Consider the following 24,045-nt stretch of genomic DNA (forward strand, 5'->3'; position numbering starts at 1 on the left):
CCATTCCATGATCAGATCTGAGTATGAAGTTGAGGATGGTGGATTTTAATTGAGAGTTTCATCACATGCACTGTGTAATCTGAGTCTACTCACAGCTCTGGAGAAGATCCAACTGGTGGCATTGAAGAACCAACTCCATCACTATGAAAACTACACTAGCTCTCCCTTATGGACAAGCGATGAACATATGGAAATCTGGCATTGCTAGCCTGTGTGCCTGATGAATGGTCAGCCTGGAAGCTGGCAGTATCGCAAATGGTCTTGCTATCACCGGTAATGGCTCCTCTAAGGGCCTGGCTAGACAGACAGATTTCTCAATGAAATCTCCATCACAGTAAGGGTACATCACTGAAAATATAGTGAGATGGATGGATCCCTATAAATAATAGTTCTTGTCTAGACCGATTCAATGAAAAGATGCCAGTGTTGGAATGGCCAGCCGGTTGTGGCTGGACGGCCAGCAACAGTGCAGTTTATTATGCATTAAATCCAATGGATCCAGTACAAACCCCATGTGTCCTGATTTATAGGCTCTTAGACCATGCTCAAACATGCAGGGCTGTCTAATATTTGGGAAAAGTACCCCAATGAGTGGGAAATGCAAGTGACAAACTACAACTCTCCTTCGATAACTTGCACACATCGGGGTCCAAAAACATAGACTGCGCTATAAGCGAGAGTGTGGATTACCAAGGGACCTCCAAAAACTTCGCTGGACATCCAGAGAACAAAGGGGCTTGAAGGAGGAACTGGGCTGTTTAATGACTGAATCATTGTTTTATAATCACGTTGAGAATAATTGTCAATAAAGCTCTTTTTCTGATGAAGTTGTTCATTAGTCTCTATAAATGACATTTATTTTTAAAATGTCCAACATTTGAAAGATTGATAACATGATTCCAACTGGTTTCATCAACCAATACAATACATGAAAACATTTGTGTGTTATGTCATGGCCTTTTGTTTTGTTGATTTGTCTTGTTCCCAGCATTTTGAGAAAGAAGGAGTCTACGAAGCAGGGAACCAGACTAACTGTTGATACACTACCAAAAAAGATTCCATTTGATCAAAAACAAGCAAAATTTATTTTGTGACACAATTGTCTACATGGAAACTCAATTTTTGTATTGTTCAATTAGTAAAATATTGATGCCATGATTTCATTGCAAGTAATAGTGAAACTAATCATCACTGATGATATCTCTACGTGCGAATTCTGGAATTCTCTGAAACTCGTTTTCCCTACAATGGTCCGTATCTGTTAAACAAAGCTGTTTTACAAAGTATTCAATTTGCTTTGCTATCTTTAATCACAGTTATGACAGTAGAATAATTTAAAGTGTGTGTATGTGTGATTAGGATTTTTAACATTGCTTTAACAATTTTTCAGTCATATTGCTATGATGTCTACAATGTGGCAGCTTATAATGATGTCTAGTACTGGGACATCATGCCACAGACATGTAGTATGATGGTCCACCCTGTCACATTGTCCTGACACCAGGCCAACCAGTCCTAACAGTAACCTCTTAATGCTGAGCGCCAAGCAAGACAGCTGTTAGTACCATTTTTGTAAGGCTTTGGTATGACCTGGCAGGGGTTCGACCTCCTGCTTCCATGGTGGATGCTCTAACCACTAGGCCACTGGAGCAGTCTTAATTTAAAGTAGTTTAATTAGATTACGTATACAATAACATTTATAAGTGTTCAACTGATCAAATGAAATGAGTTACCAGACATATGACTGGGGCTGCTGGTGTTCAAGCATGTAAGATTTGTATACCTTTTAACTTTTTTCTTATTCCACCTCCTTTTTTTTGATTCAACGTGCTAACAGAAATGGAACCCTGCTTTTTATTTAAAGCAACAATGCAACAAAATGTTTCCACTAGTCCGATACCAAAACATGGTGGGCACTTAATTAGGTTCTCAGAGAAATGCTAACGGACATAGCTGTTACCGTAGATTGACACATTTTACATGTAATTACAAGAGGACACACTGCATTTATGATGACTTCACTTACAAGGAACTAAAATACAGAACTAGAACACAAATTTCAATTGATACAAATTTTTTAAAATTTATATTTTTTTATTAAAGTAAAGCCTCCACTAGAAGGGACATTTTCATTGATAGAAATTGTCTTGAATATCATTAATTGCGGTGAACTAAGAATGATGTTTGGAAAGAAAATGTGAACTAAAATGTAACAAATTATATGAATTCTTACTAAAAGTTGCTATTTCATAATTTTGATTACAATTTCCAGGTCCCATCTACCTTTTCAATGATAAAACAAGCAAAATGTCAGTTTCTGTTACCAATTTTGATCACAATTTTCTTTAAGTTCAACAAATAGGGATCAATTTTTTTTGTATTTTCTGGTTTAACAAATGGGATTTATGCCTGACCCTGCATTATAAGTAGGTTCGCGAGTTATCATGGTGCAAGTTATCGAGAGAGTGGTGTATTTGAATGGGCCAACTTCCCCTTAGGTCTCTCATGCTGGACTGTCAGTGATGGCTGGAAGGCCAGTGGCAGTTGGATGTATAGTAACAGTGTGGTGGTATGAGAAGGTGGATCCAATGGATCCTGTATAAACTCAAAGCACCCTAACTTACAGGCCGAAAGGCCATGCCTGGACACTTGTGGGACTTATGCACACTGGGCTATCTAAAATTGGGCAACACACCCCAAAAAGTCAGTATTGCCAACAACAAATTGTAGGTTGTCTTTTCCTTGACTTATTATGTCTTTCCGCTCCATTAATAACAAATGGACTATTGCTTTGAACATGCATTTCATGCATTTAGTAAACATTTCTCCTGAAATCACAAAGGAAGAGTAAATAAGCATAGATTAGGGAATTAGTATGTGACTAACTAGCCAATATGGTAGCCTAGACTTCCTCTTACCACATATTAAAAGCACTGAATGTCACAGACTGTGTACTTAGTATAAACAAAACAAAAGTCACGGTAGACTTCTGTGCTCTGAAAGTTGCATAAATAGCATTTAAATGACATTATATTGAAACAATACAAGAGAAAGCAAAGCACAAATTAATAATTCATCAAGTTACTAACTTGCTAATATAAATATATTCCCCGTTACTAAGAAAGGAATAAAAAAAGTGAATTTGAAACTAATAAACTATGCTTTGAACTTAAGCCTTTCAAGTATTTAAATGGAAAAGAAACAAAGCATAAATTAGCAATGCAGCATGTCAAACTCACTAAAACCAACTCCATTACAAAGAGAGCAAGCCAACAAATCCAAGTCACACTAACTTGGCATGACCTTGCAGAAGTCAATGATAGTGTGGTGTAATGTGGTCTTTCAAAGGACAAGTCCCTAGAGGCGACAAAATCACTCAAATTGGCAGAAATTGCAAAAAGAATGATTTTCATCTTTTACTAGGACTGGTTTCGCAATGTAGTAGGCTAATATTCCTAATGTTATGTGATTGGGAATGTATTCAAAGGAACAATTATAAGATTCAGGAGGACAGATTCCAGTTTGAAACAGGGTGAGGAATTTTGACATTAATATGTCACTAAACCAACACCCGTTACTAACTGGGTGGGCGAACAATTGGCTGTGTGCTTGAAACTGTAAATAGCAACATGCATCAACAACAGTGTCTTGTACCATGTGATTTAAAAATATTTCCAAGTCTGAAAAAGTGTTAAATGTCAAAACTATTCAAGAATTTCAAAAAATAATATTTTTGACCTGTTTAGGAATGAACATTTATGCAAATAGATCAGAAATCCTGCATGGAAGTTTCAGATTTAACACAAATTTGGCTTTCAATTTACGGGCTGTGTCTCATGCCATGTTGTATGATGGCTAAGCTTAAAAACTAGTGACAACTGGTGATGGCAAGAGGAAGTAATGAGCAAGAACTTTTGCCCTTTGTCTATATGATAGAAAAGATGGATTTTTGGTCTTTTTAGCAGGGCTGGTTTTCGGGAGGTAGCAAGTTTATAAACTTAACATTAATGAATTTATCTAAAGAAGAATTAAATTATGTGCTACAATGAGGATAAAGTACTAGTGTTTAACAAGTCACTGGTAAAACTCAATTTTGTTATAGCAAAACAACTATTAATGTCTTCAAATCCTGGAACAGAAGACTTATTCCCTGCTTTAAAAGTCTGACCGATATTATCATAATATTCAATGAAATTAAGGACTGAATTTAAAAACATTTGATTCATAAAACATTCAAGGTTGTAATCAAGGCAGTTACCAGTATATATTTATTGAAATGAATAACATCACCTTCACCACAATACTATCGACTCTATCACCATCACAAGAAGAAACAAAAACAACAATAACATTAAGAAGAAGGAGAAGAAGAAGAAAAGTAGCAACAATTACAATAATGACAATACTGGTAATATTCACAATTATCATTATTGGCACTATCATCATTGACCTCAAGATCAAATAATTACCATCACCTCGACTACAACAATGGCAATACATGTAGTTAAAATTGGCAGTGCATAAACCAGTGTTTGCTCAATTATTCTGTTGTACTTAAAAAAAGAAGAAAAAAAAAAGAAAAAATATGGAATGAAGGATACCTTATCATGTTCCTATTTCTTTAATGCGAGTCTTTAAATTTAGTTTAAAATCACTTCTTGGCCACGTATATATTCAGTATGCTCAACTTGAGAATATAAAAAACATTTCCACAGTTATGTGACTCCTCATGTCCACTCTGCTGTATCCAAAGTTGAAACGAGTTGAACCTAGTATACCAGCTTTTCTCACTATCATGCACTGCCTATTGCACTAGAATGCATTTCTTGACTAAGTGCACGCACTTGTGCACAATAAAGCACCTTCTTGTTTACAAACATTCATTGCCTTGAGCACTACATGTAATATTTTGGAGTGTACCTCAACTTTATATGTAGTGAAGGAGAGGAGCACTTGATGTAAGTTTCTAATTTGTACACAGTACAAGGTTTCATGTATGAAATCCAAATTCTTAGTACTGTTTGCATTTTCTTTTGCAATATAAACAATGTCTCTCAGTGTCTCAAAGAACTAAACTGAAACAAGTTTGGCATTGCAAAAAACCACTTCATCTGCCTAAAGTAAAATCTTTCCAATATAAACACTGTGCCAAACTACCATATAAATATATGAATTGTGAAAAGGATTTGCAAGTGAAATGGATTTACAAATGATCTCTTTTCAATCTTGTTTCTCCTGTTTTTAAATAGGAAAAATATTTTTAATATGGCTTAATTTAGCTTGAGGAGGAAATAGTAAATTTCCAAGTAAATTATGTTTCTCCAAGAACAACTAAACATTCACATTACGTTAGGAATATCAGCCTGCTATCTCACAAATCCAGCCCTCCTAAAAGACAAAAATTTGACTTTTCCTGCCTATATCAATAGACAAAGGGAAATAGCTCTTGCCTATTACCTCCCCTTGGTACCACCAATTGTCGCTAGTTTTTAGCAGAGTGAGATACTAATGAGGATGCTCGCATGGTGGGGTGGTTGGGAGGAGTTTTCAGTAATGTGATGGAGTAAGTATTCTGGGAGAAACATAATTTACTTCAAAATTTGCTTTCTTTTTTGAACAGGTTCCCCAATGACATTATGTTAGGAAAATAAGTAATAGGAGGATGGGATGAATACTAGGGGTGAGTATTGCCAGGAAAAAATGTATTGCAATGTATTGCAATATGGAATGTCTGTATTGTCATACGTGTCAATACGTGTCAGTCATTGGTAGAACTTATGACTTGAATGCTGATTTTGCATATTTTGTACTGAAATAATTAGCAATTTCCTTGCATTTAATAAAATATGAAGAAGAAAATGAAACCATCTTGCTTTTAATTCCACCAAAACACCCAGTAACTGTAATAATCACATCACTTGTTTAGAAAACAACAAATTTATCAACATGTGAAAACTTTTACAAGCAAGAAACAAAAATACTGGAAAAGAGTTATAGAATAATTTTGCCTGATTGGAAAGTCCTCAAATCAAAATGATCCAAAAGATTCATTTCTTGCAGTACAATCATGACAAGGGATAAACACAAGAAAAACCGCACATAATCACAAATTATCACATTGATAAATATCCTACTTGGATTAGAAAAATTAATAATATAGTAAATTAATAATATCAGTGATTCCTAACCTTTCTTGGCTTGAATCTGGGAGACTAAATACTTAACAGGCAGCAGAAATAAAATCACAGAAGAACCTAATTTGGCTGACTAGAAACAGTATTTTTGTGACTATCAAAATTAAACTAATAATATAATTTGATCACCTATGTAAACCCCTTGTTTTTGTCTATAACTTGGCAACACTGTCAACATTGTCAAACTATAAATTTCTCAAATGAAAGAAAGAACACAAAATATTTAATGTGACTATAGATAAAACAAAGTCTTTTATGACTGGACAAAATTGGAAGATGTCAGCTTAATTAGCTGTGTTGAAACAAAGGATTAGTAAATAACATTTTTCAAGAGAAACTTGTTTATGTGTCCTAGCCTCTCTTAAGTAAAAATCCATCCAAGTCCAGAGTTCACTGTGTTTACAAAGGAGACGTTAAGGTATAGTCATGTTCTTCTTCAGAAATAGTAGCATATCAACATTCTCTGCTCTGATTGCTGCCCTTTGGCTTGAAACAATATCTCCTGCAGTACTGAAGACTCTTTCAGAAGGGACAGATGTTGCTGGTATGCAGAACAACTCTCTTGCATAACTGGATAACACAGGAAACTGATGTTGATGATCTTGCCACCATTGTAATGGGTTATGGGCAAGAGGAATGGACTACTGATCCTTGTAGCTCTCAATTTCTTCAGTTACATTTTCAGGAACAGTCTTAGCATTTTTCTCCACTTTCACAACATATACATCTCCAAAAATGGAAGCAAGACCAGCATTTTGGAGAAAAAGAACTTGCATCAGTTAGGGCAATGCAGGCATCAGCAGATGTAGATAAGACAAAAACAGAGTCAACTTTAACTAATGTGGATGAGTCAGAAGCATCTTCATCTGTCTTTATTCTTTTCATGTGGTGAGATGTAGTTGTGTTGATATCCTCAGCTGACAAGGCTGGTAATGCAGGAAGAGGTGGAACATCAGTAGCTGAATCCTGTTGGCATGATACCTGTTTAACTTTCTTTGGCTGATTCTGTTTGTATGAAGTGGATGCAGCCAGAGCCAAGTGGTTGAAGATTTCAAATCGATTGTTGTTAGACAGGAAAGAGAGGTTTTTGAACCTGAGGTCCAGAGCAGTTGCTATCTGGAGGAAATCCTTGTTTCCTTCATATCTAGTCAAAAGATGATTAGCAACAGTTACTTTCATGTATTTCACCAATGTTGAATCATGATCGGACGGTGCCATAAGTATAGTCAACAGCTGATTCTGCAGTGGAAGAATGATGGATATGGTGGGTCTTTCTTCTGTGCACACCACTGTTGTGATTGTCCGTAGTGGTTTCAAACATGCCAATACTTCTTCAGCATTGCTAATATCAGTTTCAGACAAGGTACATCTTTGTTCACACTGCGCACCTCTTTGCTGGTTAGGGCAGCATATACATCTGATTGTAGTTCCAGAAACCTTTCAGTCATGTCAGCTGCTGAATTCCAAACATCTTGAAATAGTTTGTTTTTCAGTAAGTTTAGGAGCACAGTTTTGTCTCTAAGTATTCCTGCAGCAACTGCACTTTGTTGAAAAAAGCTGACAATTCTTCTGATCCTGACAAGAAGTCCGCCAACATCATTGATTTTCAGGACTTTCTGGGCAGCTAAATTTAAAGTATGTGCATAGCAACCAATATGTGGGTTACATCCTGCTTCTGATGCTGAAACATCCATGTTTGAAGCAATGTTAGTTACCAGTGGAGGATTGGATGGAATTCCCCATTCATTAATAGCTGACAACAGAACTGCAGCAATATTTACACCTGTGTGACTCTCAGGTAGAGCCCGTGTTTGTAGCACATAACTCTGAAGTTTCCATTCAAGAAAAATAAAACACGCAGTTACTGTAACATATGATTCTGTTGCTCTCGAAGTCCATCTATCAGTTGTTAATGCAACTTTAGATGCTAAGTGTTTAGCATGCTTTTACATCTTCTTTAACTTGTAAATACATATCTGGGAAAATTTTCTCAGAGAAGACCTGTCTAAATAGCACAACACATCGTGGATCAAGCACTGATACCATGTTTAAAAATCTTTTGTTTGATACAGCACTATCGCCGCAAATCGTGAACGATGAAACTAGCAATGGCATGAGTGACAGAAACTAGCAATGGCATAAACGATATCTGTGGACCTGGGTGATGAAGATTTGTACTTAGTCTGTGCACCTAGCACATCCACAATCTTTGGTTGTCGATCTGAAACAATAAATACACCTTTAATGGAACCTTCGGCTGTTGCGTTAGAGGTTGTGTCACTCTGTTTCACAGTACTTATGGAAAGTACTGATGGATGGTGATGCTGTAAATGAGTCAAGAGGTTTGTCGTACCGCCTGCGTGCTTGATTTCAGTTTTGTATATATTACACAAAGTGACAGTTTTGTCAATTGTATTAGTGCTAAAGTCCCTTTTTAGTGACAAATTATTCCAAAAAGAAATCTTTGCTTCTTCACTTGCTCATACACATAAGCCACCATTTTGTTAACTACATTAGGCCTAAAAAAAGACATTGGTGTGCTCAAAGATAGTTCCGGATGGGCTAATGTTGGTGAAGAAAAAAACGGTATACCGATATTACTATACTTGTGTCGCGACATACTGTTTCGAGCATTTTGTATCGCAATTTACCGGTAAATCAGTAAATCGTTACACTCTTAATGAATACTTGAATTCTAACAAGCGAATGATAACCCTTTTTCCCAGTTACATAAGCAACACAGCCTGGGGTCACTTGACCTGTGACCCTAACATACTGTTAAGAAGATGATTGTTGAGAGCTTCTTACCTACAAAATTTCACTGGCAAATCCAGCGGGCTAACAGACAGTGTTGACTGATTTAGGTGGGTCTGGTGGCCACCTTGACTTATCAGATTCAAGGTTTGCCTCTATGATGCTAAGTCTATGAGACTGAGGCTTGAGAATGTTGACTCTGCAGGACCCACGGTACTAATTCAACTCCAATGGTTAACATATGGAAACACTATCATATTCAAAATTCAATAACTTAAAATTTCTGGGTGCTGATAATGAGACCTATAATTCTTCATGCACATCTAACCTTGGTGCAAGCTTATATGTGGAGAACACCATATGACCCGCGGCATTTTGTTTACATACATGTGCATGAAACACGTGTTATTGATTCTGCAACAAATGAATCAGGTGCTACTTTCAGTACTGAGTACTCCTGAGTCAAGCCTGTAAAAATGCTAAAATTGCATCAGTAGAAATTTGTCAATATTTTTTTTACATTACATATAGGATAAGCTCTCAAAAGATATTTTTCCTAAAATTTTAATTTTCATTATTAACCAATTATGGACCACCAAACCTGTAAATACTCTATTATTTCTTCACCCATTTCTAGACTGGTTCACAGTTCTTCCGTATAATTAGTACCGTGTGTCCTGCATGCCAGCTAACAGCTTCTAATATATCTAGGATCGAAACACTAAGTGAGGATTGCAGAGATTGCTTGAGAATCTGAGCATAATCTTCGCAAGGCAACTCTGATCTTGTGAGACATTAGAGTACACCAAGCGAACAACCCAGATCAGCCACAAAGAAAAGGCTTGAAGGGTGATATCCTGTGTTCCAGCTCAAACTGGATGGAAGAGGGATCTCTGTGCTTTTCAAGTAGTACTTGAGAGCTCAAACGGAATCTTGCATGGCTGCTGTTCTCAACCTGTCTATGGAAGAGAGCAAGTGAGTGACAATTCTTTGATTACTGACAGATGGTCACTTGTTTTGGGCTACAAAGACCGACTGTGTCAAGAGAACCACCGAACCCTCTAATCTAAACTGAAGAGAGTCCGGTCAACATAAAGGGCACGCAGCTCACTTACCCTGCATGTGAAAGCTAAAGCTATCTGGAAACATGACTTGTATGATGATCAATTAAGAAAAATGTAGGCTTGAGGTTCAAATGGATCCGAACTGAGCCAGACTGGTCCCATCTGGAGATAAAATGAGAAATTTGGGTCAACTGACACCAAAACTGTCTAAAGGATCCAATAGGTCTATATGGGGTGCATTTTAGTAAAGTGTAGGTTAGAGGTTTGAATGGATCCGAATCGAGCTGCATTAAAACCCAGGATCTGATCCATTTGGAGAAAAAATGATGGATTTTGGTTGATTGATACCAACATTATCTAAAAGATCCAACAGAACTATATGAGGCAGTAGCCCTTGATAGAGATGGGTGTCCAACTCCTTGAGCTAGAGAAAAAGAAAGGCCAGCTGAGGGACTGAGGAATGCAGAGGGACAATGATCTTGGTAATTTCTCACATGTCTTCAAAGTGGAAGGGCTTCCTTGCTCTCAATATTCTCTCTGCATTCAAAGGTTTGAACTGTCTGTCTCACATGGCTATCCTGACAAGAGCTGAGCATGCAGAAGAGGATGGTCTGGGCAGGGGAGGACCACCCATGACCGTGTCTGCTGGAGAAGATTCGGGTTGGCCAGAAACTTCCTGGGCATATCTACTGCTAGAACAAGTAGACTGGTGACCCATGACTTGTCCCACCTATGAGGGGTGATCGGAATCATCTTGCCATTCTTACCCCGTAACTTCTGGATTATTTTTGGTCTCAGCACCGTGGGAGGAGAGGCAAATGCCTATAAATCCCTCAATCACTCCCAAATGGTTGACTGTGCATCCATGGCCCAAGCTTTTAAATCTGGAACTAGAAAAACAAAGACGGGTAAGCTTGTGATTCCACTTCGTCACAAAGAGGATGATCATTGGTCACCCCTGAAGTGTGCAAATCTGAGTGAAGACTGATTGATGGCAAGACCATTCTGTGTGAAGGACTTGACCTCTTAGGATTCAGTCTTGGCCAAGACACTGCATCTGCTGGGAATGTGTTTCACTTGTACATTGATATGGAGATTGTCACACCAATGTAGAAACTGACAAATCAGAACAAACAGGTCAGGTAGTTTGGTACCTCCCTGTTTGAGAAGATAGGACACCACCACAGATTCGTCTGACCCAATGAGGACCATTTTACCTCAGTGTCAATCTTTTCAGAAGTGAAGGTGTTGATGACAGCCTTCCTTTCTAGGATGTTGATGTGCAGAGGCTGTTCCCCTGGCTCCGTTTTATCACTGACAGTAGTGAAGGTCGGCAATAGGTGGGTAACCCCACCATGTGTACTGGTATCAATACCTACCGTTATTTACACTTGGGGCTTCTTCAGCGGGATTCTCATGGTCAACAACCTGCATTGCAGGAATGATAGAATCTCGGGCGTGATCATGACTGTGTGATCAAGGAGAGTTGAAAAGAAGGGGCCATTGTGCTGACAATGTCTACATAACAAAGATGGTCGAGTGGAATCAACTCTGCTGCCACACTGAATAAACCGAAGAGTTGCAATAACCCTCTTGCTGAAATCCAAGTCTTGTTGGAAACGGACTCAATGAGTTTGCCAATTCTGATAACACTAACTCGAGGAAGCCACACCGGATTCCAGTTGGTTATGAACTTCATACCAGATCAGACAAAGTTCTGGGATGGATGAAGGTCTGACTTTCCAAGTTCACTGAAAAGTCTAGCTAATCTAGAAAAGAAAGAGGATCATTCCTGCCTTGGAGTAAGATAGAACTGACCATGTGTTTCTGAAGGATGTCATCCAGGTACATTGCCATCATTGTAGATAACATCAAAAAGAACTGGGAGCCAATGCAATCCATACTCTGAGTAAAAGCACATTGGCTGATGTTGAGGCTTAAGGGAAGAATGGTGAGCTGATAAACTGTGTCTTGGTAAGCAAAAAACAAGAAAGGAGAAAAATAAAAACAAAAGGAAATAATGTTCATGATAGGAATGTGAAAATATGCATCGGTCAGACTGAGACTGACGGCATACTCGTTCCATTGAAATGAGAGGTGGATTGAACTCTCCATCTTGAATTAGTTGAGTCAACTCCAGTTGATGATGGGTCACAACTTGCTGTTTGCTTTCCAAAAAAGAAACAGACCTGAGTAAAACCCAATAATTGTGGCCTTTGCACAAGCTCCACCACACTTTTTTTATGAGCGACCATATCTCCTGTTGTGGAAAGTCTTTCTTCTCCCGATCTGACAGTGTATTTGTAAGCCCCTCCAAATGACCTGGATCACACCCCACCCTCCTGTTCTAAGGGAACTGGGGAGACCCAGTGAACTGAAAAATTAGTTTCTTACCACCTCTGAACAACTGCTTCCTAGGGATCAATGTTGGTGCACATGTGACTGAGAAGATCCCATTGTCTGGTTGCTTAACATCTCTTCACACTGGCGGGGACTGAGTGGTTCCAAATTCCCATTTGGGTTGAGCTGAGAGGTGGAGGAGCAGATCCTGAGCTGCCTGCCTCCGAACTTCCTCTTTTCCTCCTCCAAAGCGATGGTGACCTGAACAGGGTCGTCCAAACATGGAGGGTAGTGACAGGGTGGGAGAGACATGTATCATAGACATGTGACACATTGTATCAAGTGTAGATGGGCTGAACCCATCGAAGTATTGGCCATGGTATGGTGAGCAGCCCTGGTCCTTTACCCTAGCAATCCTGGCCACTGCCTCCTAAGCATGGCTATCACCAGGTGCATCCGTCAAGTCTGAATGGTGAAAATGAAGCCAAACCCAACAATGAAGAAGGTGCAATGACATCCCGAACCAGCTCTGATAGACATGAAACAGATTTATCCGCCCAATAAAACAGGGGCATATGAACAGCTTCTATATTCTTGTCAAGTGCTCGGAGATCAGGCGTCTGTCACCTTAAGTCTGTATCTTCCTCCATGTTGAGATCTACCGATTCTTTAAAGCAGTGGTAGGGGTAAAGGACTTTCTGAAGAAGCCAACACCCTGTAAATGTCCCAACAGCGGCTTGAAAGCTAAACTTAAGTCCATTCCATGGTTGGAACTGAGTAAGATGTGAAGGATGGTGGATTTGAAAGAGTTCTGTCCCACTCACTGTGTGTCATGGCCCAAATGACATATGACATATCAGGTGGTATGAAGACTCAATTACATCCCTATAAAAATATCACTAGTTCTCTCCCTTGTTAACAATCAGCAAACATACGGAAGTCCGGCACTGCTGGTACTGCTGGCTAGTTTACTCGGAGAATGGTCAGTCTGGAAGCTGGCTGTATAAAAGACAGTCCAGCTATCACCAGTACTGGTCGTTACAAAAGCCAGGCTGGACAGACAGATTTATCACTAACATCTCTGTGAATGAAATGGCATGTCGCTGATGGTGTGGTTGGACAGCTGGATCTGTCACTAAGATCCCTTTAAATCACAGCTGGCTGGACTGATTCGAGGAAAAGGTCCTCATGCTGGAATGGCTGGATGGCCAGTGATGGCCTTATGGCCGGTGACAGTGTGGTCTTAATATGCATTAGATACAATCCAGTGTGAACGGCGTCTGGTCGGCCCAGATGTTGGCGGTATGTAAGACATTCTGCTATCACAGGTACCAGCTGCACTGAAGGCCTGGCTGAATGGACAAATTTCTAATTGAAATCTCTAGTACAGCAATGAAAAGATGCCAATGGTGTGGCTAGATGGACGGATCTACCACTAAGATCCTTGTATCAACTATTTGGCTGGACCATTTCAACAAAAAGGTCTCCATGCTGTGATGCCTGGACTGCCTGTGTCAGCTGGATGGCCAGTAATGATAGAGCAGTATTAAGAGTTGGATCCAGTGGATCCAGCATGAACCCCATGCATCCTGACTTACAGGCCCAAAGGCCATGCTCAGATAGTCAGGGGGACTCGCACCTTGTGGGCTGACAAAAATTGTGGAAAACTCCCCACAGGAACAAAAAACAGCTGGATTGTTGGAGGATGAATTGTATGATGTGTTTTCTGTACAACAGTGAAGCTAAAAACTAGTGACACCTGGCAGTGCCATGGGGAGATAATGGGCAAGAGTTATTACCCTTTGTCTATCAATATAGACAGGAAATGACGATTTTTGTCTTTTAGTAGGGCTGGATTCACGAAGTATCAGGCTAATATTCCAAACAAAATGTGATAAGGGAAAGTATTCGATGGAGAAATACTGACACAAATGATATTGTGAATCACATCATTTTCATTATATGCGGAAATTTAATCAGCACATACAACAGAGATTATTTTTGCACTTGTCATTTATTGAGCATAAAATCATAAGTACTGTCCATATTTCCATTCTCTTGGGATTATTATCGTATTTTCATGCTCAATCTCAGTATCACCTCAAATTTTTTAAAAATCTGATTGGCTCATGTCTTTGCACTGACCACTGACTGTCTAAATATCTGAGCAATGATAACCAATTCTCAGATGTCAGAAAACTGACCAACAATAAGAATTCTGAGCTGATCCTATGCCTGAGAAAGTATTTAATAACCTCCAGAACTGATTATAATTTCTAACCAGAATCGGAAAATTACTGCAAACAATAAAATGTTTTAAAACAACTTGATAAGGATGATACTGTCTCCTTCCTGAAACATAAAGCAAGAAGCCTGTCTGTGCTGAATGTAATAAGTATATTTATATCTTTCCTAGAATGTAATACAATCAGTAAATTTACCTTAGCACACAATATCAACAATGATGGTGTCACATATATGTACAAAAGTAATTTCTGTGAACAAGCCAACTTCATGCAGAGGGAGGGGAGAATTTTAATGTAGGAAAGGGGAGGATTTTATAATATAGGTAGGCTTCATTTCAACTGCTTAGAAATTAATTTTTATATCTTTCCAAAGGTCAATATAATAAGTATACTGTATCTTTCCTATAACCCTGAAAAGGCATACTTGTACAAATGCTTAGTCCTTTGCAGGTGTTTTATTCCTAATATTTATTTTAATACAGTCAAACCTGGTTATCTCAATTAAGTCGGGTGTGTAAAAAAAATCATCTACATAACTGGGTCCCGAGATATCAGGGTTTAGTGGAGATCTGATTTTAATTAGATTGACTCAGCAGAACAATGATTATGCATCTGAAGCACCCAAAATCATGAGTTTTGTTTCTAAGAACAAATGACATTTCTAATGCACAATAAAAACAATAATTCAGTCATACCAGGTTGCAGAGAAGAAAAAGATTGGAGGTCTTTCAAATGAGATTAAGTCACAAGTCACACATTTTTTCAATACTTAAGTTACTTTAAGAATGTCAATGGTTTAGAGTTCTTATTATTTCCATGTGAATAGCCTCATCCCTTTCATAGCCTCAGCAAGGTAATTGTTTTTCCATGCTGAACAAAATCTAGGCAAATTTTAGTACATGTACTAGTATGACTGTACTTTTTTTTAAAAATTGTTTTAAAATTGTTTTTTCTTTTTAAAGTATTTTCTTTTGTTAGCATTGACTTGTGACTAGTAGCAAAATGTAACTGATCAAAACTGCCTGAAAATTGATCGCTTTTCTTGATCATCAGAGGTTCTTTTACAGTGGTATGCTGATTTTTACTGATATAATTTGCCTCTGTTCCAGAAAACAAATGAAGCTGCCGGTATTCATGTACCGACAAACTGTAATAATATGTTTTAAGTCTTTGAAGTTAACCGTCTCAACATAAAAATTATATTCATATAGCTGTAGTCCCATATCGCTCCTGACTTTGATCAGTGACTATCAGCAACTTCATAGTGCCAGAAGGAGTGTCAGTGTATCACTTTGGTGGATGCAAGACTTTGATAATCGACTCAAGATAAAATAACGCAAATGAAAGCAATCCGCTTTCTGTTTCATGGATGGAACTCTTATCATTCACATTCTGCTTTGTTCCGTGTGCGCTGAAAATCTATAATCATGCCACAGCGATGGACAACTTTATTAATAAAAAATACTGGGCACTATGATTTTTACACAAAAAATACCATTTGTACTTGTATTTATTCTGGTTCAAAGCTAATTAATAACCAATTCATTTGTTGGGGGGTGGAGTGGATACCAGTTGAGTTGGGAATTTTCCCAGTTTCTATTTGTAGATGATTGTAAGTTACGTGATCTATTCATGCTGAATTTGAAGACTTACACTCGCTCCAAGCACAGAAACATTTTAACTATTTACTTTAATAGTGAACTCAGAAACAAAGTTGTTAATTGTGTATGGATTAAGTTGATGATTAAACATGACGATATTAAAATGTGATTACACAATAGTTTGTTTCAAAAAGCATAGTGAATTTTATACTAACTGTAATTCTGTCGATTTTCAGGTCAGCATCATTAAATGTAATTAAAATTTACCTAATTCGTTTAAAATATATAGTGTAAAACGAATTTGGTATCTTTAACTAAATTTAATGATGCTGACCTGATAATGTACTGAGTTACATATTGGTAAAATTCACACTGCAGTCTGGAACGAATTATATTATCATGGTGTTGACATGTGATGCTGTCCATTATTAATGCAGCTCCTGTAAAGGTCAGAAACGTATATTAAATTTCCTTACTCTAACGTATCGTTTACAACATAATTTTCTTTACTCTATGCAAGTGATAAACCATGCATTAATGAGATAGGTTGATTATCATTTGTACCAGTAAAATTTGGTCTTCGACCGCCTGTTACCATCCTTGCGGTACGAGGTACTGGTAGTAGCAGAAACGCCGGATCAGTTGTTGTAAAATTTCTCCAAGATGGATATTAAAAGTTGCATTTCATTAAATTAAGCGGGTCCACATGTTACTTTGGACCAAAACGTATACCCGACATAACAGGGTTATTGACATAACTGTGCTCGAGATAAGCGGGGAAAATTTAGCATAACAAAGAAGGATTTTTGGGGGACCAGACAAAAATACTCTACATAAATGGGTTCTCAAGGTAACTGAGGTCAAGATAAGTGAGTTGACTGTACTTACCTTCATTTGTAACTGAACTTTGCACCAAATATTTTCTATGAATTGCTGAATAATTAAATCATTTTTCTTCAAGATACTATCTACCAATACTTACATTTCACCTGAGGATCTGTCTTGAAAACCTTTTCATTGAAAACTCTAGTTCCATCTTGCAGCTGTGTCGTCACCATAACAGTGTAAGTTGAATCCCATCTGAGGTTGGTCAGCATGCACCTGTTTTCTGCAATATTCTTTAACACAACAGTTTCATCTGGATTGCAATAGTAGGAAACTTCATATTGACCAGGCTGATATTTTGCTGTCCATTTTACATCTGCAGACATAATGCCTGCTTTCTGAACGTTGGTCACCTGTAATGCCATTTTCACACGCCTTGGTGGTATATCCATAATGGCTGGTTTTGTATCTAAATATAACAGACCAAAATTTTGTCACATGTAATATTATAAAATTTGGTTAAACTATAGAATATTAAGAAAGTTTAAGATCTGAGTCATGTGATTTCACTGGTCAACAGTGAAATCATTACTGACTTGAAAAGGCCCTAATCTGTAGTATTTTGGTGTGCCGAACACGAATATAACCGTGAAAAATTTGTATTGGCTCTCGTTTTGAAGATATTCATATACCTCATTTTCTATGTTTCACTGTGTAAATTTCTCCAGTAGGACTGCAGCAACATCTGGAATAATGATGTAACATTGCATAATACCATCATGCTCACATCATCCACAGTTGATTGCATCATTTTCTGATGCAATGCAATACTAATGCCATGCGGCTGCTGAAGTAAGTTGACGTCAGCAGTGTACTATACATGTGTAGGCCTATTATACTAATGCCAGGCGGCTGCTGAAGCTGACGTAAGCAGTGTACTATATAAAGCCCAATCAGATAGGTTCAGCATTTAAAATATTTTAGACGTTGTGCGAGACAGTTCAAGCTACTGTTACATAAAACTTATTATTTTATCCATTTACGTACAATAAAGAACAGTAATGCCTCGAAAGTGTGTTAATACCGCGGACAATTTTTGCTATATTTGTGGGGAAGTGACATTTGCCAACCAGAAGAAAAGTATCAATTCTCAAGTGAAGAAGGCATATCATCTTTACTTCGGATGCAAGGTTGGTGACCAAGACAAGCCTTGGGCTCCGCATATATGCTGTGCTACATGTACAACACAGTTTTCACAGTGGTTGAATTGCAAAAGGTCATCAATGCCGTTTGCAGTCCCAATGGTGTGGAGAGAGCCAAGCAACCACCTAAATGACTGTTACTTCTGCTTGGTTCCTCCTCTTTCCGGCGGAATAACGAAGCGAAAGAAGTCGAGAATAGTCTACCCAAACATTCCGTCTGCATTGAGACCAGTTCCACATGGTGAGGGACTTCCTATTCCAGAACCTCCAGCAGAATATTCTCTTGATTCATCTGACGAAGACAAAGGTGAGTCGACCTGTTCTTCTCCTGGTCCATCAGCATGCAGTGATCCAGATTTTCACTGTGGTGCATCATCAACCCCACACAGAATAACACAGGAAGAACTAAATGACCTGATTCGTGATTTGGACTTATCAAAGAACAAGGCAGAATTGCTAGGATCAAGACTCCAACAATGGAATCTTCTAGAAGAAGATGTCACAATTACTGCATATCGAAAGCGCCACCAGCAATTGGAGCCTTTCTTCAGAAAGGAAAGTAATCTGATATTCTGTTCCGATATTGAGGGCCTCATGAATGCTTTAAAAATCACTCATGACCCACAAGAATGGAGACTATTTGTGGACTCTTCGAAACTGAGTCTCAAGGCTGTGCTTTTGCACAATGGAAACATTCTTCCATCTATTCCAGTAGCGTATGCTGTCCACATGAAAGAGACATACGATAACTTAAGGCAGCTACTGAATTCCATTGAGTATAACAAGTACAGCTGGCACCTCTGTGGTGATTTGAAGGTAGTTGCCCTTTTAATGGGACTGCAGCAAGGATATACAAAATACATGTGTTTCTTATGCGAGTGGGATAGCCGAGCAAGGGAAATGCACTACATGAGGAAGGAATGGACTCACAGGCAGAATGTAGCCATTGGAGAGAAGAATATCCAACACCCAGCTCTGGTTGAGGCTCAGAAAATCTTGCTACCACCCCTTCACATCAAACTAGGTTTGATGAAGAACTTCGTGAAAGCCATTGACCGGACTTTGCCAGCATTCCGATACCTGCATGAAAAATTCCCTCGACTCAGCGAAGCAAAGATTAAAGAGGGAGTTTTTGTGGGTCCTCAGATTCGAGAGCTTTTCAAAGATGACCGGTTCAACAACTTGCTGGAAGGTGACGCGAAACAAGCATGGAATGCTTTTCGCCTAGTTTCTACAAACTTCCTCGGAAATGTTAGGGCAGAAAACTATAAGGAACTAGTAGAAGACATGTTGATGAAGTATAAGAAACTTGGCTGCAATATGTCTCTAAAGATTCACTTCCTTCATTCCCATTTGGATTTCTTTCCTAGCAACTGTGGTATTGTTAGTGATGAACACGGCGAACGTTTTCATCAAGATATCGCAACAATGGAACAAAGATACCAGGGAAAATGGTCCACTACAATGCTGGCTGACTACTGCTGGACACTCCTCAGAGATGCTCCCGAACAGCTGTACAAGAGACAGGCGAAGAAATCTAAGATGTAGTCAATGACTTGATTTTTTATAGGTAGGCTATTACAGTTGACCTTTTACTATTGGAATGCATTTCGTTATGTAAACATTAATTCCTTGCAGATTACAAAAAAACTAGAGCCAATTTTGCAATTTGACTGTCATATTCGTGTTCAGCACATAAAAATTGATAAGAATTGACTAATTTTATTTCAGTAACATGACTTTTGTAAAAATTTGTTGTCCAGTGTTTTCAGGAGTGCATATGTTTTTTAAAGCAAGCATCGATTCAAAAAGAAAATCATGAAATTATAGTATTGATTTTGACACATGTTTGTAAAATGGAGAATAATAACTCCAATGTCAAGAAATGCATTATGGGGTGGTAATCGATGGTCACATTAGGTACAAATAATAAAGCTGACGAAAAACAAAATGTGAAAAGAAAAACTGTCTTGGTCAGCTCACAAAACAAGCAATAACAATATCAAGAAAAATTCATTTGGGTAATGACAAAAATTGCAGTAAATACAATAGCGGTAATTTTTAGCTTCTGCAAAGGTGGTAAACCTTGGAAAATACCTGCCATTCAAAATGCTGGGCATGATGGAAGAAAATGACATGTATTAAAATTGTATAATTCTATCAAATTTTGCCAGAAAAAATTATTTATTTATAACAATCTTCAAGAAGGAGAAACACAGCAGTACTGTTAACCTTAATTTGTTAATTTCTATTAAATGGAGTTTATTACACTTGCATAACTTGCAGAAAAAGTACTACATTGATCTTTTTACCATAATTTACACACATGTCAAATCCTCTGTTTTCTGCTATAACTTCAACTGTTCTCACCACTTTCATGTATCCATTATAAATAATTTACAAATGGCTACTGCAGCATATAAGCAACTGAATATTTAAGAGGTGTCATACACATATTTACAGAAAGAAATATACAAAGTTCAACGGTGCTATTACCAATGTCTAAAAATAATGACTGTATCAATCAGTGCATAACAGTATATGAGGATTTCAAATTAAATGTCACCTTTAATGTCATAAATTTGGTTTTATTGTTACGGTGTGAGGATAATCTGTAAAATGAATATTTGAGGCACCAAAACCACCATTAACTTCCTCAAATACTTAAACATTTGATTATCACCATCTTTCGACCACACCACTGAATACTTTGTCAAATACAGCAAAACACATTTCTTAATAGCACCGCTTCACAGGGAGAGCCATAACATCATTCATGGTCCAAAACTTCTGAATGATCACAGACTTAACTGCCATAAAGTCTGTTATTTGACTAACTAGAACACGTTTCCCACTCACAGGTGCAATAGAATCTTAATGTTGACTAGAATCAATAGCTAAAGAGGCTTAAGTTGCCTTACTATGATAAAACATTAAACTATTTCACATAGTAGTATTAAAGAACACAAACCTGAGACAACTACCTCCCATAATTTATATCCTGTTGATTTTACCAACCTTACTATAGTCTGTTAAATATAATTCCCAAACAGAATTGCATAATTTATATGAATACTTCTCATTCAAAACTGAGCCTTCCCAACAGCCTGATGATATTAACATACTTACAAACTTTTTTCAAAATGTGATGAGAAATGTAGTCACTAGAAAGGCATCAAGTTTATCTGATCATATTCAGATGACCTCACCAATATTTGCCGATTTCACCAACTATATAGCCTGTCTAATATCCTGATGACATAAACTATTTATAATGCTGGAGTAAAACATATTTGAAATTCTATCTTGGGATTGATCTTGCTGATGAAAGACTATAAAAACATTTGATCAAAACCTGTTCAGAAATGTTGTTGCTCAAATGTTATCAAGCTCAGCTAAACAAATCAGTGCAGAAATACCACCACCTCATTAATATATCTAGATTTTCTTCATAAATATGAAATATTTGTTTTACAAGCTATTTATCAAGTTTGATCAAACAGATCAGAAATACATTCACTAGAGTGTTCACAAAGAAAAGAGAATCAGTTGTGAGGATCGACTAATAATCCAATCTCTGAGTTCTTCATGATATCAACATTAATGGCACTGAAGGAGAAAGATGGCCAATGAGAGGGGTAACAAACTCAGCTAATCTTATACAAGACCACCTAATTAATATGCAGTGTTTATTCCATAAATGGAAAATGTGGGACTAAACTGCCCTGACCAAGTCAAAAAGTGGGGTCACTTAGAAAAAAGAAACAGGTTGCAAATACACTTTCCTGTTTCTTGCTTATTCAAGAAATTCAAACTGTGCAATAGTCCAACTCAATATGACTGATTCAAAATATATAATGTTTGAAAAGTGAACACATACTGCTCAAATTAATAAATCTACAACCAGAGTGCTTGCAAACAATATCAGCCCCACCCACCCCAACCTCCTGCCACAAGCCTAGAATTTATTTTGAACATTTGAGTCTACATTTTTCCTCTGTGTACACTACTTTGGAAATAAACGCTGTAGTGTTTTCAGTTAAGATTTCATCTTCTCTTCTTCATAGTTCTATTAATGATTAATAACAATGTTCTTATGACTGGTACCCATGTTAATAAGATCAGTACAACATTTCTGCAGTCAATGAAATTTATTGTCTTCTGTTCCATTGGCAATGAGAGCACTCTGTTCAGTAAGCATGGGATGTTCCCAATTCAGTCTAAAACTAACAGCAATGAATTTTTATTTCATGGAGTCAATTTTTATCTACCCTATAAGCATCTCATGATTGAATTACTTAAGTAAAATGTTTGACCTTGACGCCAAGATCAAGGGCTAGTAAGTATATTGCAGAATGAATTGTTGTAGTGATCTTGACTCCAACGAAAAAGGAGCAAGCAACCAAGTCAGAGAATTGTCTTAGCTTCATGATGACTGACACCAGTTACAAAGAAAATCCAGCAAATTGTATAAGATCTATAATTAAATTGAAAAACTTAAAGCAAAACCTAAAAAGCAAATCTTATGACTGTTATCTTAATTGCATGATCACTAAGGCAAGCAAGCATGGTAGAGAATCAACTGTATCTACTTCATACTGATTAATGTCAAGCTTGATTTGAAAAAAAATTTAAACATAACTTAAACGAAAAATGTCTTCAACTGTTAACTTATCCCCAAAGCAAATGGGATGAAAGAACTGCTTCAGTTTCATAACGATTCAAACCAAGAATGAGGAAAATCCATCACTGGCTTTACGAAATATATGCAAATGAAAACCTATAACTAAAACCTCAAAATGTTTTTCCTGGTACTTCTGCCATTGGAAAAAAGTGATTGATCCTACTAACATGAGCTCAAAAAAAATGGGTATTTTGAAAAGTCGTGTGGATGTCCTCACCTCATTCCTGAATTTGTCAAAAGACTGCACTTAATTTCTGTTAGCTAAATCAGTGATTGTGAAGAAATACAATAATATGTTTTGCAACTTTCTGGGAAATTTCTAAAACAAGGATACTTCTTATTTAAAATAAAAATAATTTTTTAAAATTACTTCTACTAGCCTATATGGAAGAGTTCAAGAAATAATATTTTTTGGTATTACAACTAGCTAATGTAGATGCTCAATTACAGATGAATTGATTTTGTCAGAAATGTGAACATATGAATGTCTGTGAACGTATTACTGTACATTTAGTTTAACTTAAATTAGTAAAATTATTAAAAGCAGTAAATTTACATTATCTCTATCTCTATTATCCATCTGCCTCTATATTTTGTGTGTTTCATTGTTTCCACTGACAATAGTTCACAACACATACCTGCAGGATTTATGCAAGGGATCAAGAATGTATTATTGTCTTTGTAACTTCAATAAAAGTTTGATGGACCAAAGTACTAAAATAAATTATTATTATTATTATTAATATTATATCTTTTGTTTGTCTGCTTTTCTTTCTTGCTTCCTACTTATTAATCACTGATCTATTAGTTTACCTACCTGCCAATCTAGTGAGCAATCCATATTTATGTAACAATGAAGCATCTGGTGTGACACTTTTTATCACATCTAATAATTCAAGAAGATCTAAAAGTAAAAACACTCCCAATTCATTTCCCCATCTGTTCCTGATTCTGTATATCGAGTACTAGAAAGCCTATTAAATAAAAGTACACTACTCCCTCGATAACTCGCACCTTGATAACTCATGAACCCACTTATAATGCAGGGACACGCATGGATCACATTTTTAAACCAAAAAATACCATAAAATTTATCCTTATTTGTTGAACTTAAAGAAAATCATGACCAAAATTG

The 24,045-nt window shown here is 37.2% G+C and overlaps 1 protein-coding gene across 4 annotated transcripts in view; it reads right to left on the reverse strand.

The window, feature by feature from the left end:
• LOC149798471 (uncharacterized) overlaps positions 1–24,045 on the reverse strand; it is a 78,493-nt gene that overhangs the window by 10,963 nt on the left and 43,485 nt on the right. For all 4 annotated transcript variants that reach the window (XM_089963666.1, XM_089963667.1, XM_089963668.1 and 1 more), the window contains exon 8: positions 17,182–17,493. In XM_089963666.1, the coding sequence (XP_089819792.1) occupies positions 17,182–17,493 (312 nt within the window). The remainder of the gene's footprint in view (positions 1–17,181; positions 17,494–24,045) is intronic.

Source organism: Sinohyriopsis cumingii, chromosome 6 (assembly GCF_028554795.1).
Source record: "Sinohyriopsis cumingii isolate HCF-2022 chromosome 6, ASM2855479v2, whole genome shotgun sequence".
NCBI lineage: Eukaryota > Metazoa > Mollusca > Bivalvia > Unionida > Unionidae > Sinohyriopsis > Sinohyriopsis cumingii.